General features: G+C 42.5%; 1 protein-coding gene across 1 annotated transcript in view; it reads left to right on the forward strand.

Moving 5' to 3' along the window:
- The first annotated feature begins 222 nt into the window (after positions 1–222).
- Positions 223–23,196, forward strand: part of PTPRJ (protein tyrosine phosphatase receptor type J) — a 72,785-nt gene continuing 49,811 nt past the window's right edge. Inside the window, exon 1 of the mRNA XM_062495352.1 lies at positions 223–285. Coding sequence (XP_062351336.1) covers positions 223–285 — 63 coding nt within the window. The remainder of the gene's footprint in view (positions 286–23,196) is intronic.

Here is a 23,196-nt window from a genome sequence, read left to right on the forward strand (position 1 = left end):
AGGTGACCGGTCCGGATCTCCGGCAGCCGCTGCCCCGCTCGCCCCCTCTCTCCGCCCCGCGCAGGGCTTCCCCCGCGGCTCCGTCCCCCCGCCTCTCTCAGGGCGGGGCGCGGGGGAGGGCCGGGCCGCCGGGCGGTGCGGGGCTCAGCCCGGCCATGTCTCCGGGGGCGGCGGCGTCGGGCTGAGCGGCCGTGCGCGCAGCGGGGAGCGCTCTCCGCCACCATGAGGCGGCTGCCCCTACCCTGGCTCCTGCTGCTGCTGCCGCCGCTGCTGCTGCCGGCCGAGGTGAGACTGAGCTGCGGGAGGCGGGGGGCTGCCGCACCTGCCCCCGCCGCGGCTGCCCCGGCTCGGCGGGGCAGGTGTGCGGCCGGGCTCGGGCTTTGTCCCGCAGAGGCTCCGGCGGTGCCGCCCGCGGAGGAGAAGATGGCAGGGGAGGCTGGGGGGCCGCGGTGTGGCCCGGCGGGGGCGTCGCTCACCTGGGGCGGGATCCCCGCGGCCTCCCCCTGTCCCCAGCCCGGCCGCAGCGGGGGCTGTGCTGGGGTTTAACCCGGCGGTGCAGCCGCGTGGCTGCTTTCGGGGCATGAGGCTGCCCCGGTTGTTTTCCTGGGTTAAAGCTGCCTTGGCTGCAACAGGGACGGCTCCCGTTTCCCCAGTGTTGTAGCCTCCCCTCCTCGTGTCGCTGCTGGTTAATTATATTAATAGGGTATATATGGTAATAGGGTATTAGAACATTGCCCGTGCCGGTGGTGCACATCACCCGCTGCATTACCTCTTTCGGGATCAGCGCGGAGTTTCCACGGGGAAATGCTGCCGTGGTGCTGGGTAGCAGATCAGCAGGAGGCCTTGGCCGGCACGCTTGGCTTTGAGGCCCCGCTCCGGTCCCACGTGTGTTGCAGGATGTTCTTCCAAGAACACCTTTCAGTGATGTAAATCAGAATTGCTTGCCAGGTGACCCACTCAGCATGCCGGCACAGACTCTCTCGCCCTTGCTTCCTTCAGCTGGTGGTGTTCTCAGTGTTCCCGTATGAGCTTCATGGCTGCTGCGAGCTAATGTTCTGGGGCTTGCTGAACTTTTGCTTCCAGATGTACCCACTTGTCCTCTCTGCCTCAGTGGTTTCTGCTACAGAAGTGTGAATGTGTGTTGATGGGAACCAAGGTGCTCAGTAACCTGTGGTGACAGATCTGCCTGAGAGCTGCAGAGCAGAACGGAACTGCTGCTTTACATTTTTGACTACTTTTTCCTTACCTTGCCTTGGCACCAGCCGTGAGTGTTTGCAGCCAATGAGTGTTGTAAACCTTTGCTCCCTCATCTTGTTTGTTTCTGTTTGCGGTACCTTGCAGTGTTTCATCATTCCATCTCTGTTTGTTGTTGTACCAAGCTTAGATTTGAAAATCTCTTCTGAATAAGAGCTAAAACTGAATTGGATACTAAAGCACTTTGGAAGAACTCAAAGGAGGCCTGGATTGTCCTTGGGTACAGCCTTGCGGGATCTGCCTGCCATGACCTCTGTAGTCTTTCTTCTCAAGCTGAGTATGAAATCCTGTGACTTAATGATTTCTAACGTTCTCTAAATCAGGCTCTTAAGTGGTGTCTAACATGATTAATAATAATACTAAAAAAAATTGGCCCCTCTCCCCAGTTGTGTGTAGCTATATTTATGCATTCATCATCTTGGGACCCAGCTGCAGACTCTCAAGCAAGTCTTGTCATCACCTGGTGTTATCAGAGCTCCCATCACTATGCTAATGGACACAGATCAGATCTGCAGATTGTGGTGTGGCTCATAGTGTCACTATTTAAAATTTAGAAGACCATATTCTCAGTTTTGACTTAATTGTACCTGTGAGTGTGAAAGCTGAGGCAAGGAAGTGTCCGTTCACTAGCTTTCTTAACTTTTGCTGATCAGCACCTGGTGGAGTTCTGAACATTAGGAGCATATGCTTCAACTGCAGACAGGTAGGGAGAAAGGTCCTTTAGGATTTTTTCCTTAGAGGAGTAGGATGTAAACCAGGTGCCCACTGATGGTATGATTCTGCATGTCATCCTCTCATTTGAAATGACTAAATTTCACCGTAGCCACTTTTGTCTTACAGGTGGGATAACTGGTATTTAAAAGGTTATTATGTTTCTATAGCCTATAAGCCATAAGGATGCAGAATAAAGCCTTGCTTGGAGGGGATGCTTTAAGCACAATAGTCTATTTACCCCTTCCAATGCTGTTCATGTAGTTTTGCGATCTAAAAATGAGGATGTTTTCTAATAGGGCACAGTTTTGCCCTTTGTGTAGGGTTCTTTGCATAGGCTTAGGTGTGTGTTAGAATTGGCTGGTATTTGAGGTGTGGCATGTGCTCAGGTTCAGGGACATGGCCTGGCACTACCTGGAGAGGCATTTAGCTGTTGTAGGAAGGAGACAGCAGATGGCAGGACTGTTAGGCATGTGGCATGAGCTGGGCTTTGTGTTGTGCCTGTAAAAAGTATTGGCCCTTCTCTGCAGTCTCCTAGCCAGCCCCTGAGTGGAAAGGCAGCGGGTGGGGTGGAAATGGCTCTTGGATGGGTCTGGCCTCTGCACTGCCTTTCAGATGACTGTGAGGTCGGAGAGGGGACAGCACTCCACACTGACGCTATTGTGGGCCCAACTTCACTCCGGGAAGCAGCCAGAGCTGTGGAACGGCTGTGTCATGGCAGCTCTTCAGTGGTGTGATGGGCACATGATCTTTCTGTGGTGTCTCTTACTCAAGGATAAGCATCTAGCTTATTTTTGAGTTACAACATATTGGGCAAGGTTGGAGTTGTTAAAAAACCCCTTGGTCTCTGTTTGTTGAGTGTGATCATATTAGTGATGTGGTGAATAACATTATTACTAAAAGAGCAGCAGTGGTTTTGGGCTTGTTTTGGTGTTAAGAATTAGAACTACCTTTTATTTGGATCTAATAGCTTGTTGTTACATCTTACTCCATACACAGAATTATTGTTACTATGCGAGTTCATTATATAGGATTATGACTTAATTACTTGTCTGAATTTCCAACTGAGGAGTTTAAATTAAGAAGCGTCTTATCTCAAATGCGCGCTTGCCGTGTGTGGATGTTGCATGCGAGATAATTTTTGCTATATATTGGTCATTATTAATCATCCTTGTTGAGTCTTCTCCTACATAGTACGCTAAATATAAATTTTAGTTTCTGGAATTATTCTGGGTCATCTTCAGCACATGCAAGAAGATGTTAGTAGTAATTTCCATTTAACATTGTGACAGGTCTGCATACTGCTCTTTTAGAGGCTTGCAAAAGAATAAAGACTGAGAAACGTGAGGCTCCCCTGCTGCTTCTGTATATGCACTTCTGGGGCGTGTAGCCCAGAATAATAGCCACTATTAAAGACACAGGTATGAGCATTGCTGATCTGGAGACCTGAACAGGCCTGAACTTAGGCAGCATAGTCCAGAAGGGGAATCTGTAGCTGTGATCAAAGTTGGCTTGTATCTGAGGACCTCAGAAATAAGCTTTTCATCTGCCAGGCCAGGTTATTTTCATGTGATGAATGCTTGTGTTTTTGTTTAAAACAGCAACACAGGTTAATTTCCCGAGCTTCTTTTATGCTTCTTACAAAGCCCTGCAACACAAGCACCTTCTGCAGTGCTCAATGGAGGCTTTGTCTTCAGTGTGGCATGGATGTGCCTAGTACTTCCTTCGAGGCATAGGCTGGCTGTGCATTGCAGCACACTCACATGGTTCCCAATACTTTGAGTCTCCAGCCAGCAACACACAACAAAATATCTTCTTCTGCATATTTGAGATCAGAATTCAGGCCCACAGTGGAAATGTTGTCTGTGCAAACAGCCACACTATTATTAGTACTTCCTCAATTATGTGAGCTACATGCAAGTCTTTGTTGAAAAACTTCATGGCATGTAATTTTTTTATGGTTGGAGTTACTAAATATGAGTGAAATTGCTGCTGTTTCAATTCTTGGGTTGTTCATTGTGCAGGGCATGATCTATATAACTTTAATTTATGCATTTCCTTCTTTCTGCTGGTGTTATAATGTATCAGAGAAGGATCATTTTGACAGTGTTGAAGAGTGGTTGGATACTTAGAGGTGCAAAGCCTAGCTATGACACTTACCTGCCTGCTTAAAAGATTCTCAAAATGAGCAAAGGCAAGAGATACTACTAAATCAGTTGGTGTCTGCACATCTGGTTGTTAGCCTGATGCTTTTAGTTTGACTCCAAAATGTGAATGCAAATAGTACCTTGAACATTGTGAAAGGTTGCTGGAAGTGTAGGAGGAGCTAGTTGAATTTTCTCTGGCAGAGAGGGCCTGCTGCTTTGTAGGGATGGGAGAGTGAAAGAACTTTGCCTTAAATGGAGCTATCAGTAGAAAGTTAATTTTCAGCAGATGACTGTTCAGGGGAGGACTTTAATTGGGGGGGGGATTGGGTAAGAAAATGAAGTGTAGGTGAACATGTGCTAATATGAAGTGTTAGAAAGCAAGGAGTGTGGGGGAAAGCATGATCAGGCATCACAGGAAGAGACGAACAAAACAGATGGACTGCTCTGGAAGGCTGCACCAAGGCTCTTCTCTAAGTGCTTTCCAGCTGTTCCCAAATGTATCTGCACATAAACAGGCCTCCTGGGGCTATTAATCCAAAATTCCAGGAGAAAATCCAAGATTAAGTGTTGAGAAGTATTTCTGTAATCCAGCAAAGAATGGACATGTAAATGTGGTCCACCCAGAGCTGAATCAAAAAAATTCATGGCCTCATTTAGTTATCTTCTATGGCCTTCATGGACTATCAGTGGAAAAGGCAGGGAAAGAGATGTCTAAGTATTTCCTTAAATGTTGTAGGTATTTGGCACATCACTGAAAGTACTTACTTTCCTATCATCATCAAGAAATTGGAAGAACCCCTTGATATTAGAGACCAAGCAGTCCACCCATCACTCTTTTCCTTCTGTGCTCCTTGTGAAGATCCCAAAGGCCATGTAGTAAAGATTCTTTCTCCACCTGTAGAAATGTAATAGGAGAAAAGGTAACTGTGCTTTTTAACTGTGTCTCAGCATTGAAAAAATTGCACCTACAAAGAAGTGGCAGCTCTAAATGGAGGAAGGGGTGAAGCTGGTGTTTGCTGTGGTGCCAGACCTGCGGGGTTTTAACTGACCTTGGCTCTACGTGATGCTTCAAACGCTGTTGGTATGAGTGGGGAAGAGGACTAAGAGTGTGTTTGATATGAGTACTGTTGTGGAGAGAAGAAGGGACCCCTGTTAGGATCATCCTCAGGCTCTTCTAGCCAGTGCCTGGAGGTCTTCTTTCTCTTCAGTGCTGCCTATCTGCTTGTGTCCTGTTCTTCTTGTACCTCCCGTTTGTTTGGCACGCTTCTGACTTCTCTCACTCTTTTGTGCAGTTTTAGCCAAACTGAACAAGTAAGAGGAATACCTATTGTGTCACTGGGAAGTTCCTATTTCATGCAAAATTTGTTGTGTTCTGCATGTGGGCTTCTGCTTTAGGGTTGAGAATGTGGGCATTTTCTTTAAATGTTGGGTTGGGTGTTTTGCTTATTGGAAGGGCTTAATGGTTTTTTGCTTGATTGGTTTGGCTTTGTGGTGTGCAGGAGAATGCTGTCTACATACTGCAATACTGGTTTCTGTGCTGTGTGCACCAAATGAGCCAGGGCTTGAGTGTAAGGAATAATTTGTGTGAACTTCAGCCCTATTTTCCTTGTTGAAGGTAAGAGGTTTTTGCTTCTGAAACTGTAAAATCAAGTAAAGACTTGAACCTCAGGTGCAGAGCTGTATTGCTAATTACAGCCTGTCTCTTGTGGCCTGGTAAGCAGATGCAGTCTCTTAGCACTTCTGAGCCCCAAAGTGCTGGAGCCCTCCCTCCCATCATAGCCCAGGTGAGTGGAGAGATGTGAGTGCCTGGGAGCTTCCCCTTGTTAGGCTGTTAGATTTGTACCTGCAACACAGCTGACTCTGTAATTAGGTGCACTCAATAATTCCTTACTTCCTCTTGGCACTATTTTGATAGGGTTCTTTTTGGTTTTTTATTTTTTTGGTGTCTGCCAGCTTGCAAGCAGTTGGGCTGAACCTAGCCTGCATGGGAGTGTTCCCCAAAGAGGGTTATTTGTGCAGACCAGCTTTGTGGAAATGCAGCCTGTCCTTGGTCATTGAGGGGATTGTAGCTTGGCATGGCTTTAAATGCGTATTTAAAAGCCTCTGCTAGTTCAGCAGGATTTTTTTTCTTTTAATGGAGTGTGTCAAAATGAATCGTGGATGTCTTGGCAGGTGGGTTGTAAGACAGGGAGCTCTGCATGCCTGTAAGAAGACTTCTGGTCCAGTTCAGGGTGTTACACATCTCGCTCTGCTTGCTGATGGTTTGTCTCTGCAATGGTAGATGGCTCTGGAGGGTGTTTTTGCACAGGCATGCTGGTGGCTTTTGTTTCTGCATTCTCCATTGTGGAGGAGCTTAGAGCTTTCTGTCATTATTTCCTCTTGTGCACTTGGATTCTAGTAAACTAGAGCACTTCCAGTAAGCTTCCTTGGTCATTTTCTTATAGGCACTTATGACCAGGTCACTGGTGGCAAGTCCGTTTCTACATACCTGGTTTTGAGGCCTCACTTTCAAATTGTATTTGCCCCCAGCTCTGTTTCTTAAAGTAAGGTGAGAACCATGCAAAGGATGACAGCCAGAGGATGGGTTTGTGAGTGCCACGTTGACTCATGAGACAGGAGGATGCTGCAAAGGATGGGTCAGCAGAGCTTAGCTTTGGGGCAGGCCAGCCTATATAAACAGCAGAGCATGGGACCATCCATGGTGTTACAGACTGACAAAGCTTCCTGCTGCCTCCCCCTAGAAGTTGTTGTGACTGCAGGATCAACAGTCTCTGTAGATAAGTGAGGGTTGCTTCTTTCTGCTGTCTTTCTTTCCCAGAGTTTCCTCATGCCTGAAGTAGCTCAGACAACTGATTCCCAGACTATCCCCTTGAAGCTTCCAACTTAATTTTCCTGAAGGTCTCATGATACAGAAGGGGAAAATTGTGAGATTTCATTTTAGTTGCCTTCATCTGTCTGCATCAACTTAAGGACAGGTGAATTGCCCGTTACTGCCTGAATTCATAGTAAGAGGTCCCATCTTTGTCTTTATTTGTCAAAACCTGCTCTGCTGCTTGCCTTTGTGCAAGGTGCCCTCTGTGCTTGAAGTGGAAAGAGCAGGGTGAATGCTGGAGTGGAAATGAATGAGGCTTCTGCTGCCAGGGACATCTGGATTGGAAAGGCAAGCAGTTTTGTGTGCTGGCAGAGGTTTGGGGTAAATGAGCTCTCTGAGACCAAGATGTGTTTTTGTCTGACAACGAGGGCTTCCACTGTTTCTCTCTGGGATGCAGGTGAAAGAAATGCACATTAGCAGAAAGTAGCAGTGTGGAACCCTCAAAAGAGATTGACTTGGCCTTGCTGGTGGTTTTAGTACAGTAAGAGATGTGCCATGTTTCCCTGTACTTCTTAAATAATAAATGTGACTTTTTAATGAAACACAATGTGAGGAAAAGAATGGGTGCCTGTAACTGGCATAAAATTTACATATGTAAAATTGTATTGTGTTGATAAGGGAGTTTAGGGTTTTCTTCATTTTGTGATCATGATCTTTGGTTCTGCAGGAATTTTACATACTTATAAGTACATCAAATCAAGGGGGAAACAAAATGCACAACAATAAATTGGTAGGATCATCAAATTCTGTTTTCTTCCCTTGCTTTTCTCTAGTGAAGGCAGATACAGGAATTCTAAAATCTTGACACTGAATGTTTTTTAATTTCCCATTTATAACCAAGTTTGGGATTGAGTCCATGGCTTTCCTGCTGCATGAATTATTTTCTAAATTCTGGTATTCTTTCCATCTGCTTGCAGGGTCAGCTGTTTCTTCTAATCTTGGCCTGAAGTTCAGTACCAATAAAAATGTACTTTCTGTGGTCAGATCCAATGTGATTTTTTGTTTTGTTTTTGGGTTTTTTTTTTTGTTTTTTTTTTGTTTTTTTTTTTTTGCTAAGTAGACTGTGCCTGGTGAACTGAGGTCTTTGATGGTTTCACCTTCTATGGATTTATACTTTTTATTTTATAAAGGGGAAATACGGGAATTGTAACCACAGTTTCCTTCCCGCAGTCTTGGTAAATGTGTATCTTTAAAAAAAAGTTCTTTCTTAGGGGACGTTTGTTATCTTTGGTTTAGTTTACGTAAGTCTTTTAGGATAATGCACCTCTAATTCTGTGCAGCTGGGAGAAATGAGCAGCCCAGGTCTGAGGTCAGGATCTGGCCTTTTTAGCTGGCACACTGGGCATGACAAAGACACATGCCTGGCATTCTAAACTCAGAGTTTCCAATAGGTTTTGTATCTGATAGCTGAGGAAAGAAGACCAACATAATCTTAAATGAGGTAAAGGAGTGGCATTAGTACCTGCCAAATGAAAGTTGTTTGTTATTTTTTTAATTCAGTATATCTCTGCTGTTCAAAATCCTATTTCTGAGATGAAAGAAAAAAATGAAAAATTTTTGTCCAAGTTTCTTTTGTTTTTTCGAGTGACAGACTAGCCAGTTATTCTAACTTTGTAATAGTTTTAAGACTTCTTATGACCAACTGAAAATATCTTGCTTTATTGGTACTATTAAATTGAACATGTTCCTTTGAGTGTTAAATTAAATGCATTGTCACGTCCATTTTAAAAAATTGAAACTGTCCTTAAGCACATGCTAAACACTGGTAGATATTGGTATTGTGAATGTGTTAAATGAAATCCAATTTTAAGACAATTATGGGAAAGGACAAGGCTGTAAGATCTGGAAGCAGATCTGTTGTGCCTTTGTTCTGTAATATCCATAACAATGCAGGTAATTGTATGTATATGACAAATCTCAACAATACATTCCTTTGTCCCTGTTAAGAGAGAAAACTTGCCTTTGTCTGTAACTTATTAAGGACTTGCATTTGAACATAAAATTTCAGGGGGATAGTTTCAGAGGAAAAAAAAACAACTAGCTGGTTAACAGAAGCCAAAAAAAGAAAAAAAAAAAAGGAAAAAAAAGCCCAAAGACCAAATTCATGTGTTGAATCCATTTGGAGACTGGACTTTTTTCCAGTTTAACAGTTACAGATTAAATGTTATAGTGTTTAGATGTTTCTTCGTAAGACCTGACTTTAATGGCCAAGTCCTCCAGCACCATGTTAGTGCGTTTTTTATCATCTTGTCTTTCTCTTCAATGATTTTTCAGTATTGCTGAAGGGTATTTGGTCTAAAATATAAATGTCTTAACATTTTTTATGTGGATTTAAGACTATATAATGAAAGTGTAATTGCTTCTTTGCTTTTATTGTGTGTGCCCAGTTCCTCTGTGACATTCTTGTTTCTGATGTCTGCTGTACAGTCATAGTAAAATAGCCACATTAAAGAAGCTAATAACCAGTTCTCTATATTCATGAATTTGAGGGCCTAAAATTCTTGGGGAAAAAGAGCTCTATCCTTAACTAACTTTATAATGTGCTTCAAAAAAACCACCAAACACCCAAACTAAGTCTTCTAATGAGCTATTATGTGCTTTTGATGATTAAAAGATATAATTAGTTTATTACACTCTGAATTAAGCTAATACTCTTTCTTTCTCATCCACAATATTTTGGTAGTCCTGCCACCCCGATGAAAGTGCTTGTGCTGAGCTTTAGCCTGCAGCAAATATTTGCAGGTGGATGCAGTATCTGCAACAGCCTTAGGCGATACTCGTTTCCCAGTCCTACAAGACCCATCTACGGTATGTGGTTTAACTGGTATTTATTTAACTATTGTCTTCTGACTCAGTCTTCATAATTTTACATGTATCTGTTCAACTATTTCCTGGTTCAGCGTGTGAAGCACAACACTGCAGGAGGAGTGCGCAGAAGGTCAGAGCTGTTATTTAGTTACTGCAGAGCATGCTTTTCCCTCTTCACTAATAATGGGGCCTAGTTCTCTTTATGGTGGAATTGGTTAGGACTTCATCTAAGTGGTGCAAGTAGTCCTCTTCTAAATTTCTGAAAGTTTGAGCAGCCTACAAAAAAAAAAAAATTCCCTTTTCACTCACTTGCACTGTTTTTGACTTGCAGGAAGGGACTGCTGTCCATCCAGAAGTAATTAAGTTAATGACTGGGTGATTCACACAGAGCAGCCCCTGCTCCATCCTAGAAGAGCCACTGCCTTCTTGCAGTGCTGCTGCTGGACAAAAGGTCATTTCTGATAACCTTTACTGTGCCCCACAGGTTATGCTGCATGCAGAATTCTGTGCGGTGCATTTATGGTTGGTTAGCATATATGCAGTGATTCCTCCTATCCCTAAGTTTAGGGATATTATTGACAATTGGCACAGTTGCTAAGAAGAACAGTAAGTTGTAATGGCCAGTTCTGAAAAAAACCTGTTGCTGCAGACTGAGTCTCCTGCGGTCTTGTTTATGCAAATTGCCTGCCTTAGTTGCTTCTTCTCTCTTGTAAATTATTTTTTTAATTGAATAAAGGCAAGATGAGAAAGAAAACAGGTAACTCATATGTAGACATTTATTCAGTCATTGCTACATGTGGTATTTTGTTGTTCACTGTTGTCTCCAGATTTCATGAATATTAATCTGAGTTTTGCAGTGAGAACTGGTCAGATGAACATTCTGTCTGGTCCTGTAGAAATGTGTGGAAAAGATGGGAGATAAGATAGTGCCAAACTTCAGTTTCCGTTCTGAACAAAGACCTCTTGCTTTTCTGAAGTCAGACATTTGCTGTTTCATGCTCCAGCATGGAACATAGCACTGATGAAATCCTGCTGGAGTTTAAGATATAGTTAAGGACTGAGGAGTTCTAGGACTTGCAGTAGGTTGTTGTGTCAAGATTTGTTTAAGGACCTGGAAGCTGCTTACCTGCCACCCCTCAGATCTTTTATACACTTTCCTCCCCTTTCTTGCACTGGTTGTATTTTGTGATCTGGAGGTTTTAAACGTCATGGGAAGTTGTAGTTGTATATGGCTACTACTGAGGAATCTTCTGGGGATAGGATTTCTGGCAATGACTTCAAAAAAGTCTTCCTCAGTCAGCAGGTGCATATAGGAAATCAGCTTAGTGCCCTACCTCACCTGTCTCTACTAGGGCTCACTTCTGCTCACAAACTGCATCAAAAATGAGTGCTGCAGGGGGGGAAAAAGCTTCCTTTATCTAACTTCCTGTATTTTGTATATACAGGGTTCCTTTTTGGTCATGAATGGGTTATAAATCAGACAAAAGCAGGGTTGTGGGGTCTTGCCTCTTTCTTCTCTAAGTGAATTGGCTAATTCTTGGTGGGTTTGTAGATAGGAAAGGCATTCCTTACATCAGGCACAGATGGGGAAAGGGTTCTTGTGTGGCGAGATAGACATTTACCTCTAGACACAGGGCAGCCTGTGATAAACCACTTGAGTGCTTGGGAAAAGAGAGTAGGAGTGTGAGTGAAGCTGCACAAAACCTTGACAGGCATTTAGTGGGACAGTGAATATCACCCTGGATATGTGTCATGAAGCAAGTCCCAGTTGTGAAGCTGCCACTCATAGCAAGTGAGGCAGCAAGCACTGGATGCTAGGGAGCTTCTGAAGGGATGGCACATGGATGTGCAGGTCCTGCTAAAGGTAACAGCCCTTATATTGAAAAGGTGCAAAAATCAGTATGATGGTAAAATGACTGTTGTAAATGGCTTCCATCAGGCTGTTCTAGCCCCAGACAGTGTGCGTTGTCCATAACTGAAACAAACCAGTTTGCCTTTACGCAGCAAATACTGCTGGTTTTTTTTGGGGGGGGGGTTTTTTGTTTTTTTTTTCTGGCCAACAAATCCCAGTTTGTTTCTGGATATCCTGTAGGACCATGACTGGTCTTGTGAGCAGTCTGTGGTTTTTATGTACTGGGTTGTATTTGGAGGACTTAAATTTGAGATGTTCCTGTTCCTGCTTTAATGCAGCAAAGAGAGTTAAACAAGAGCTGCGTGTAGGTACAGCTGAGGAGGACAAGTGTACAAGAAGCTACTTGAGCCTGGGGTGTAAGCACTCCATCATATCCATCTCTGTGGAAGCAGAAGCCAAGTTTCTGAAAAAAAGGAAGTAGGTTATTGGGGGAGGATGATGAGTAAACACAGCGTACATGAGGAGCAAGATTGCTGCAGCCTACATAAGCTAGCAGCGTGCCTCAGCTGTTGAAGCAGTGCCCAAGTATGTGCTGTTTCATTACACAGAGCTGGACCCTATTCCCTCTGACATGAAACCAACCAGTCTACCTCCTCCTTAATTAGATGCTCTTGGGATGAGACATCCCTTCATGAAGTGAGAGGGAGGCCAAATTTACATGTACCTGCTACCCCTGGACCTCTGTACTCTTGACAGCTGTGATAACATGGTGCTATCCCCTCTAATTTGGATAATGGTAAAAGTGATGGTAGGCATTTCTGGACAGCTGGTGTTGAACCTGCAGGCTCTCTAAATGAGCTCACCAGCTGTGTGCTGCTTGCAAAGAGGTGATGGTGATCAGCGTCTGCTCATGGTCAACCCATGATGATCTAAGAGCTTAAGAGAAGTGAGTCTGTTGGGTTCATCTTCTTCACTACACAGTAACAAAGTCTCCAGTCTGTGGTGACCATTACTGAGGGGAAGATGTGACTGGTGCCACTGTTTGCATATGTGTGTGTGTGGATATATACATATATATACACACACACACTTCAGGGTATTGCTCAAAGCTCCCTAGCTAAGAGTGGGGCTACCTTGCTTGTTTTGAAAATGCATGGGAAGGCAGTCTCTGTTCTGAAGTGCCCAAATGTGTCTGAATTTAGGGATCATTTCTGTGATTGCCTAATCAATCTCTGAAAACCTAGGAAGTGTTGGAATTAAAGCTGCCCCTTTCCAAAGGATGCAGGCAGGGCCTAGAGTACACATTCTTCTGCTCCCCTTGCTTGGCTGTCTTGGCTTAGTGCCAGCCCCCTCACAAGAAGGTGCTGCTGGAGAAGCTTCAGCTTGCCTGGATATATTTTGGGATGCAGGTGGAGGGTGTCCCAGTGCAACTCCCTATACACTGCCTTCCTAAGAGGTGTGTCTGCCCCCCTTTGATTTTTTTTTGATTAGTTTTCAAGCTGAGGTGAGAGTGTTCTTTTTCCCCCCTTCTGCTGCAGTTCTGCAAAGGTTTCAATAGGCAAAAGTGAATTAAGACTTTTTATTTTGATATCCTAAATATTTTTAAAATATATAAGCTACAGCAAGGGCTATCTTAGTGAAGGGAGCACTAAAGGGGTCAGGAAAAATCTGTTTCTTGCCAGACCACAAAAAAAAGTTCTTTAGGGTATTTAGCATCAGCACAGTAATCTGTTTTTCCCCCTTTCTCAGTGTTTTGAAGTGTTTTGGTTGCAACATTTCACAGTTAAGTAAATACATGTGGACAGCTGCTGGCACACAGTCTTAAAACTTTCCCTCCAAACTTAGGCACTTGGGATAAGTTATGAAGGGGGATCTCCTGATAGGTGACCCTGGTTGATGTCACATTACACCCTGTGAGTTACCATTCAGACTTCTCATTTAACTAGTTTGCCTTGATTTTCAGAGCATCAGTGTCTGCCTACCTTTTGTACAGAACAGCTCTTCCTCCTGCTTCTGTCTTGCTGCAGATGCTCACCCCCAACCAGGCTCTGTTGCGTGGGATGCAGAGTGTGTGAGAGCATTCTCAATTAGAGACTCTCTTGGGGATGCTCTGGTGAGATCTCCAAGTGCCCCTGAGGTGGGGAGCCTTGTCAGAGCTGTGGCACAGCTCAGTGTCACAGCCTTTCCTAAACTCTCCCTTCTCTGGGCCAGGTAATCCTGGTGTAACTTCAAGTGGGTGAAAGCTCCACCCATTCTGAGTTTTCTTAATGCAACTATGGATGGTCATTCTCACAGCATTTCTCATACTAAATCAACTATGTCCCATTTTCTTAAGTCTTCTCTGTATATACATAATTGCAATTTGTCATTTTGGTTGAAAATCCATCCTTAATGACCCTGTCTTTTACACGTTTTCCTGTAATATATTATTTTAGAAACATAGCTATTTTAATATTTTAGCATTTTTATCAATATGAAACTTCAGAACATGATTTCTCTATTAAAAAGTCTACTGCTAAAATACAGCCCTGTTCTTTACAACTTTTTATCTCCCCCTTTCCTTTTCTGCCTACACCTCAAGTCAAATTTCAGGTATGTAGGTGGATTGGGTTTTACTAATGGGGGAAAACAGTTAGATGCAGTGATGATGGGGAGGAATAAGTGCCTGTATAGTGCAGTGACAGTGGTTTTTTTTTTTTTGCAGAACTCAGACTATAGTTGCACATGGCCTATGGTGCAGCTTCCACCCCATTTTATTTCATGCTTATATTCAATTTTTGCATATACATGGCGCAGAACAGTTTGGTTTCATTTGTATTTGTGTAGGTTGCTGAGAAGGAGGATGGTGTTTTAATTGAAAGCAAAAATTCCTGCCCTATGCCTCACTTTTTGGTCAGCTCTAATTAAATTTTTCCCCTCCCTGTTTCTCCTTTATGTGCATAATTGAGAACTTACGTGGGAGATCCCCATCACTGTTATTGTGTCACAGTCTTGTTTTATGATCTCCTAGTTCCCTCTGTGTTGATCAGACACATTAACAAAGACGGTTATTGCAGACAGATTTTTTTGTGTGTGTGGGAAGAGCTTATGAAAGGTTAAATAATGCTACTGTAGGTCCTTTGGTCAGTATTTCAGCGTGATTATGAAAATCCATGTGTTGAGCCCCTGGGAAAACTTCTGTGAAGTGTGGAGAAAAAGGCACAAGGGCCTGAACTAACAGTGAAGTGATGGCACACAGCTTGACTTTGTCAGTGCTGCTGAGTCATTGTAAGGGGACCCTACTCTTGTTTTTGCTTTATACCGAAAAGTAATTTTTAATACTAGTCAGTTTTTGAGTAATTGTAGGATAATAGGCTACTCTAAGTAACATTAGACAGTTCTGTGTGTTTATATATGTATTATATGTATATAATATATAATTGTATCTCTCTATATATGACTGTGTATGTCCACAGTATGTACTTGTAAATGTAGAACAGAAGAAATGAGCCTTTAATGATAAATAATTTATTTTGCTATTTAGTTTTGTTTGTTTAGTATCAAGTATTGTTTGAAACAGGCTAAAGGAAAAGGAACTGTGTGTTTAGATAAGCAGTAGAAGAATAAAAAAAAGAAATGTACTTGGCTTAAACGGTGTCCAGAGTTACTATGATATTGTCTAGGCACTAGTATTTTCCTTTTTTGCTAAGATTATAAACAGTTGATTTTTGTTGTGTCTAAAAAATAAAAAAGAATGCTATTACTACATTTAACTGTTCCTGAAATACACATTGGTGTGCTTTGCTTTGCTCCTCCTTTGTGTTTTAAAGAGGATCCTTGCTACAACAGGTTTTAACTTCTACAATTGATTAAGGAACCATTAGCTTGACAAATAACCCTGTGATAAATGGCAGGGGAGAAAACAGTGAATCAAATAGTGAAGCACTTGAATGGATTCACCTTAGGCTCTTGGAAGGAATTTCATCAGTAAAACATGCCAGCATTGTTTCAGTGGCTCTTCTGTTTCTGTTCAGTTGATTCTGGGCAGGATGTCTTTTCCACAGCCATTTTGTGTAAGCGTGTCTCTGTAATTGGAGGAAAAATCAAGGGTTTCTTCCAGCCCCAGTATCCCTGGTGTTGGTGTGTCTGGCAGCTGGTGGGGACAATTGTAGTGGTGTGTATTTGCCAGTGTGGGTTTGATCTGGGTGCCTGAACTCAGCAGGCCCTTGCTAGGCTGATGTGTATCCAGGTCCTCTTCTGGTGTGAAGCTGGTATGTGGCAAATACATCTGAGCATGGGGATGGAAGAAAGATTGGATGAATTGCCTGGGGTTCAGCAGGAGCACCGAAGACTCGCATTACCAAAGCAGAATGTTGCCTTGCTTTCCATCCGTCCCATCTTGAAGGGAATTTAGAGTTCTTTAATGTCCAGGCTTTTTGTCTCCTAAAGCCTACAGCTCACTATGCCTTGGTTTAACAAGGTGCCACGTGCATTTGGACTCCAGGAGCCTGTTCTCTACAGCTTTTGTGCACATACCTCTTTGTCTGCTTTGTTACCTGGATGACAACACTGTGAACTTCCTGCTGCAGGAAGTTGTTTCTGGAGAAAAGTGGGAATTAAAAAGCATGTGATATATTTTGTGCTTGCTGTCAAAAATGTATTTTCCTATGAAAATACAATCAGTGGAAACTTAAGTCATAGTCTGTGGCATGGTAGAATACTACTTATGTGTACTGGTAGAGCACTAAGTGGTTGATTTTAGTGTCTTCAGGTAAATAAATAATGTCATATTGTCATATCATGGTCTAGACGTATGTTGCCTTCAAATAGGAAAAATGCATAATACTGATTATTTAAAAATCTTTTTCAAAAGGCATTTGCCAAGAAGCAGTGTGCTGGGGAATAAGTTCCGTTTTAACCAGAGGGCTTTTTTTTTTTTTTTTTTTTTTTTTTTTTTTTTTTTTTTTGTTAGCAGAATTGTTTGTGAATGAGCAATGGAGATACTGACCTACAGGGTTTATGAAATGTGGGAATCTGCCTGTCTAGCCAGCACTATAAATAATTAAGAAAGGCTTTTGAAAGATTTTTTTGTCAGTTCAATATACATTATTTTGTTTCAGCAAGTCTCCTTTGCTTCACAGGCTCTGTTCTGTATATGGTCCTATTTATAATCTGGGGTGGAGGAAGAGTCTCTAGGAGTGGGTGATTCACAGACACAAAATAGGGCTATAAACAATGTTAACACTGTGGCATAATCTGATAAAATCTGAAACTTGGACAAAAAGTGCAATGCTGTTCCTCACTGGGGCTGTTGTGTGGCGACTTTTTCTCCCTTTCCACTGACCTTCTCTGACTTGCCAGAAATGCCCTCTAGTTTTGTTTTCCTAAGAGCCCAAAGCTCAGTTGCTGAAGGTTAACCTAAGAGCAGTGCTCTGGCCCAGCCTTCTGCAGGGAGGCTTCATGCCTGACCTTGTGAAGAGTGTTTGTCACTGCTGGTTCTCTGGGAATGTGGCAGGGGAGTGTCCAAGGACTTTGGTAGCTCAGGGGCTGTCTCCTCTGCACCCTGGCCTGACTGCAGAGAACTTCTGTTCCTGGCCAAAGGTGGATCAGTAATCCTATCATGGGCTGGGAGTTGAGGAGATGAGTTATGGACGTGTGTTCTCTTGTGCTGCTCCTTTGTGGGCTCTGGCAGAGAAAATGGAGCACTTGCGAAAATCTGGAACTTACCTAGGACTGTGCTGAGGGACAGAGGGCAGAGCAGACAAGAGCTGTTGGACCATACTGAGGTGGTAAATATACCACCTCAGATAATACCACCAGTGTGTGTCTTTGCTATACAGGCAGAGATAATGTAACTGTCTCCAGGAATAAAATTGTTCTTTGTGCCGAATGAAACATTGACAAAGTCCAGGATTTGTTGTTGGAAAAAAGGGGCGAAGTAGAAGAGTTGTGAAGAGTAAGGGCATGATCACTGGTGCTTCTGAGTCAGTATTTGGCAGCATTTTTTAAGCTGGACTCTGAGGCACAGTATACATTATATGTGTGTACATTTCTTTGAGGCTGTTACAGCCTGTTGGAGAGGAAGTGATTTGTCAAACTTACTACCCAAGTACTGCATTGCGGTGTACATCCTAAAACTTGGCGCTCATAAGCAGGTTTGTGTGCCTACAAAATCATGGTGTGTCTAGAAAATCACAATTTAAGAAGTCACACAGGAGAAAAGTATGTGAAGACATGCAGAAAAAGACTGTGGCACAGGAATTAAAGATGAAATTTTCTGTGGTGGTGGATGGGGGATCCCAAAGTACTTCCTTCTCAAAAGCCTGTTAGAATAAAATCAGAAAGAAACTTCTGGGCATTCAAGCTGCAGCAGAGATGAAAAGCACATAGAGTTCATTAAAAAAAAAAAAGGAAAATAATCTAGCCCAACCAAATAAAAATACACAGGCAAAAGTTGTGCACTCATCATGGGCAGGAAAATTCTATCTTTTGCTCCCTCCTATTATGGGAGGGGGTCATTGTTTCTTTTTCTAGTAAAATAATCCTTTTTTTAAAACGTCTGTGGGAAAGGAGAATAGTCTGAATTGAGTCTTTGAGATGTTGTATTACAGAGAGTCACAGAAAATGTACTATGCAAATGACTATCTGCCTTATTAGATGCCTCAATAGAGTTCATTGTCTCAATATTGCTATTATTGGAGATGGATGGACACTACGTGATTTTACCATCAAGCTGAAAAACTTCAGTGTTACAGACTCATTACAAGGGCAATAATAGTGCACTGACTTAAAGGAGAGAATTGAATTACGGGGAGTGAAAGGTCCATTGCTCTGTCCATTTTAGTTTGTTTTTTGTAGACTGTGCATCAATTTAGGGGTCACAACAGCGGGGTTTTGTGCTTTGTGGTCTTGGTTTTGTTCATCTTTCATTGCTAATAAAAATAAAGCCCTTTTATGGGGAAGAATGCAGCATCTGCTGTGATTTTGCTTGATTGCATTTGTGGGATCGCTGACTTTGTTGGATGGTGGTGCTGCTTTCTCAGGTGAGGGCTGACCTGTTCCACTGTGGTGTCCTCATGGAGGAGGATCATCATCAACTGTTGTTCCCTGATGTCAGGAGCTTATCAGTGCTGCTCTTGCCCTACACAGGCTTCTTACTTGTGTAGCTGCTCACTGAGCTTCCCCTGTGCTGTCACTAGAGCCTCACACACTGCCTGCGGCAAAATCTAAATCCCAAAAGCCGTTGAAGCCAAAATCTGTCTGATATCCAAGTCTGTGCATTGTCAATCACCCTTGAGCCTACTTTTGAGGCCTTGCATTGACAAGAATGCATATTTAGGTCAGGTGCTTGAAATGACAACTAACTGGTGTTTTGTGGTGTGTATTTTTTTCTGGGCATCACTTGGTGTGCTGGATTTGGCTATGTTACAGTATGGGAATTTCCAGATCAAACTTTGGCTGTGGAAAAGTGTTTGGTGTCTCTGTGGCCCCATGACAATGGTAGGGGTCCATCACTGAGTGTGGACCCATACTGCTGTTGTCCGTGGCAGGATGCATCTCTTGAGTGGTTTAGGTGGCTGTACACTTCTCATTTGCTGCACTTTTTATTTTTGTTGTTGTTGTTGTATGGAGGGGGAAGCAGCTGAGTTTCTCTCTTTTATTGTCTGGTTAATATGTGTAGAAGTTAATGAGTAGCTAAAGGCAGCAAGGGGGGAATAGTGCTGTAACACAGTAACCTCACTTGGTGTTTGCTTTCCTTCCTTGGAGGGAATGAGGAAGGCCTATTACTCATTAAACAAAAACAGTTCTTTACAGCCTTGAGCATTTTCCCCCAAAATATGCTACTGCCTCTTGTTAGTCCTTGAAAGTAGCACCTGTCATGCAGTACTCTGCAACAGGTGTTCTCATAACCAGGGATTGCGATGCATACACACTGTGTGAACCACATTTCCTTACAAATCTTTATGGAATAAAGCCTAAATTACAGAATAAGGCATGGTCTGCTCTTACTGTGTCATTCACCTTGGGGTATGTGCTCTATCTTCCAGTATTTCAGTGTTGCTTATTCATATTTGGTAAACTTTGCTTCCTTTTGGGTGTATGAATATGTAATCTAAGTTCTCCACTTCACTTTCCACTTCAGTTTTCCACATTGGTCATGAGGGGTTAGTTTAATACAAGTGTGTATATAGGAAGAAGAAATAAAGGTATTAATGGCTGTTGTAACCCTTTATGTTTTTGTAGAAGGGGTGGATCCATCTCAGGAGAATTCCAACCTCTAGGGTTAGCTTAGTGGCCACTTACTGTAGTCTGCTGTACATTCTTTTGGGGGAGGTTTAAAAATTCCTAAATTCCTCTAGTACCAAATCCAGCAGCCTTGGTCAAGCTGTAAAGTAACAGCTCTTCTGCTTTTTTTTTTTTTTAATGACACTTTTCTACTGCTGTGACCCTGAATATGATGATTACGGAAAGTTTTTTAAAAAGCAAGACCAACCCCAAAATATTCACCTTTCCTCCTGGAGGTTTTGGCAGTGCTTTCACCAAGTCAGTGTTTTGTTTGCTCTGTTTTTGGTCGTGTTGTGCATGGCAGACACAAAATAGGGAAGGAAAAAGTAGGAAACCCTAAGGTATGTCTATAAACCCATAAGTCTTCCTAGATTTCAGGAGCTGTGCTTCTACCTAATAAATATCTTCAGCAGATTAAAACCAGGGGGGAAAAACGAGTTAGTAGTGCAGCTTTTAAGTTAAAATAATGGTAATGCTGAGCTCAGTGAATTGAGCTAACTTGTGTTTTGCCTTTAACAATAGAGATAATTTACGGCACTGTTGGAAAATGGATTGCAGTAGTACAATTTGTTTGGCATGTACAGAAACAGAAATTCTGCTTTTCTTCTGCTGCTCATCAGAAAAGCTCGGTGCACAGGTACTGCATTGTTTTGCACTGAGCTATCTGTCTAGTCTTTCAATGAATATGTGGTATTTTGCATTTCTTGAATATATTCTATGATTAGACATAATAGGTTTTATTATATGCAAAAAGCACACCTTAATAGTGGTTTTTGCAGTTGTTTTGAACAGCCTGGCTTTTATGTGGCTTCTCTTTTTCTTATGTGACTTCATTTTTTTTTTTTTACACTCACTGTGTTGAAACAATAAGGAAAACATTATCATTGTCTTAGTAAGGAAAGCATATTACACATGTATGACTGGCTGCGTAGAGTTCAATTACCATTTCATAAAATGGCACTCAAAGCTGTGGAGATCTCCTGGGGTGTTATTTCTCCCACCCTCTTTTTCTGATTTTCTTGTGCATCTCAGAAGGGCTTTAGCCACTTACTCTGTTCTTCCTCTTGGAGTTTCTATTTTATTTTCTGTATCACCACCTGCCGGGGGGAAAATTTGTCCCCTTCTAAAGGAAGATGGAATGTCTGGTTGTCTATTGAAGTGAGCCCTTATGCATTTTGGTTGCTGATGATGGGAAGTGGAGCTGCAGCCTGTGACCACTCAGCTCTTCTGCCATCTTACTTGCCTGTTCCCTTTCTATGCCAGAGAAAATGTTTTGTTTGTTTTGTTTTTGGGGTTTTTTTTTTGGTTTCTTTTTTGTTTGTTTTGTTTTGTTTCTTTTTGTTTTGTTGTGGTTTTTTTTGTTTTTTTTTTTTTTTTGTTGTTGTTTGTTTTGTGGGTTTTTTGTGGGTTTTTTTGTTAGGTTTTTTTTGGTTGTTTTGTTTTGTGCTGCTGACTTTTCTCTTTTGGCAAAGTTGGAGCTTTTTAATTCTTAACCTTGGTCCACTGGATTTTAGTAGCTTTCTTGAGTCTTATTGCCAAATAAGCAGAAGTTTGGAAATTTACTTCGAAAACAGCGAGGGGTGGATTACCTCACTTTGTCCTTGCTATAATTTGTACCTTCCACATGCAGCACAAAATCTGGCTGAACCTTCCCTGTACCATGGAGTATTTGTATCAGGTGGAAGCTGTAAATTTGTCTTTCAAAACACATGTTGTAGCAAATAGAATTAATGCTTTGCACTGGGGGAAGGGGATAAATCCTTTGCAATTGCCAACTGCCTTAAAGACCCACCTGTATTGCTGTGGTTGGATTGGATAGGCAATGGGCAGGAGCTGGTTTTGCCAAATGAGAGCAGAATTCTCAGTGGAGTGGTGCCCTGGTTTGGAAGCGTTACTGAAGTGCAAATACATGTAATTTGCATGAACAAGCAAAATAAAGGCTGCTAAATTTCCTCCTACTTTCTTCAAGTTCTGCTATTTCTAGTTGCTGGGTTCGTGTTATCTGCTAATATTATTGCACAGAGGAAGAAGAACATTTTATTTAAAAAACAAATATTTAATGGCAGTCAATTTGTGCAGTATTTATAGTCATTACTTGAAGAACACATGGTACCTTTTCTTTTGTGAATAAATACTGTACTAACCTCTGCTAAGGAGTAGTGCAGGTTGTCTAATGAATTGCATGGAGTTCCCAACTGGTTCATTCATTTCATTGTTGATGCTGGCTGAAAGATGATTTGTTCCTGCTGTGTCGGAATAATCCCTCTGCAAGTACCTTGTGCATCTCAGTCCTGGCAGTGATAAAGTAGCGTGCCTGGAATAGAAAGTGCTTTTGAAAACAGCCTTTCTAAAAGGATGTTCTCATGTCCAGCCATGTATGCTGTTAAGGCAGAAGGACTTCAATTTGTGTGGTTTTTCTGAAGGAGTCACTTGCCTGTCTCATGTCTTTCAACTGGTTCATGTAGGCAGAAGACAGGGAAGTGAGGCAAGCAGGCAGGGAATGGGTGGATTGTAGGCAAGATGCTTTAGAGATTCCTGGTCAGAAAAGAACATGCCATCATTTTGTAGGCCACCAGTAGAGCTATCACCAGGAATAATGATAAGAAAATGATTCTGTTTACTTGTTTTGCATAATTGAAATATGTCATCTTGGTGAAATGACTGTTGTTGGTGGAAAGTGAATGTTTTCCTGCCTCAACTGCCATTGAGATGGGTGGGTGTTAGATCTTCTCCTTTATGTTTGAAGGAGGGTGAGGCCTTATAAAACAGCTGAGCCAATCTAATGGCCATCTACTTCCCTGTGTCACCCAGTGACATGAGCTGTTCCCTCTCACTCTACTGGCCTGTGTCTAACCTCATGTTGGGCTGGGTGCGATAGCTAAACTAGCAGAAAGCTATTCCCATTATTCTGGAAGAAACATTCTCTGCCAAATGAGCTGCTTAAGCAAATTCACTGTGCAGTCAGGTAGGTGACCATGCCTCAGTGAGGGCAGCGTGAGGAGAAGAGGAATGGCCACAGTTGGGTAGGGCCAGCCACATTCTGCAGTAGCAAAAGTTATATCAATTGTATTTTAGTTTCTTAGGCAGTGTAATTATCCATCTCTGTAAGCTTCAAATCAAATGCCAATTTCAGAGCTACATGTGTGAACTGTTCTAATAGAGCAGATCAAAGTCCAGCATGATGGCAATGGCCGTATGCTGGTGGTCAAGGAGGTTGTTTCATCATTCAGTTTCTTCCACAGCTAGAGATAAGAAGCATCCCCAAGCATAAGAATGCTTTACTTTCC

This window comes from Cinclus cinclus, chromosome 6 (genome assembly GCF_963662255.1).
Source record: "Cinclus cinclus chromosome 6, bCinCin1.1, whole genome shotgun sequence".
Lineage (NCBI taxonomy): Eukaryota > Metazoa > Chordata > Aves > Passeriformes > Cinclidae > Cinclus > Cinclus cinclus.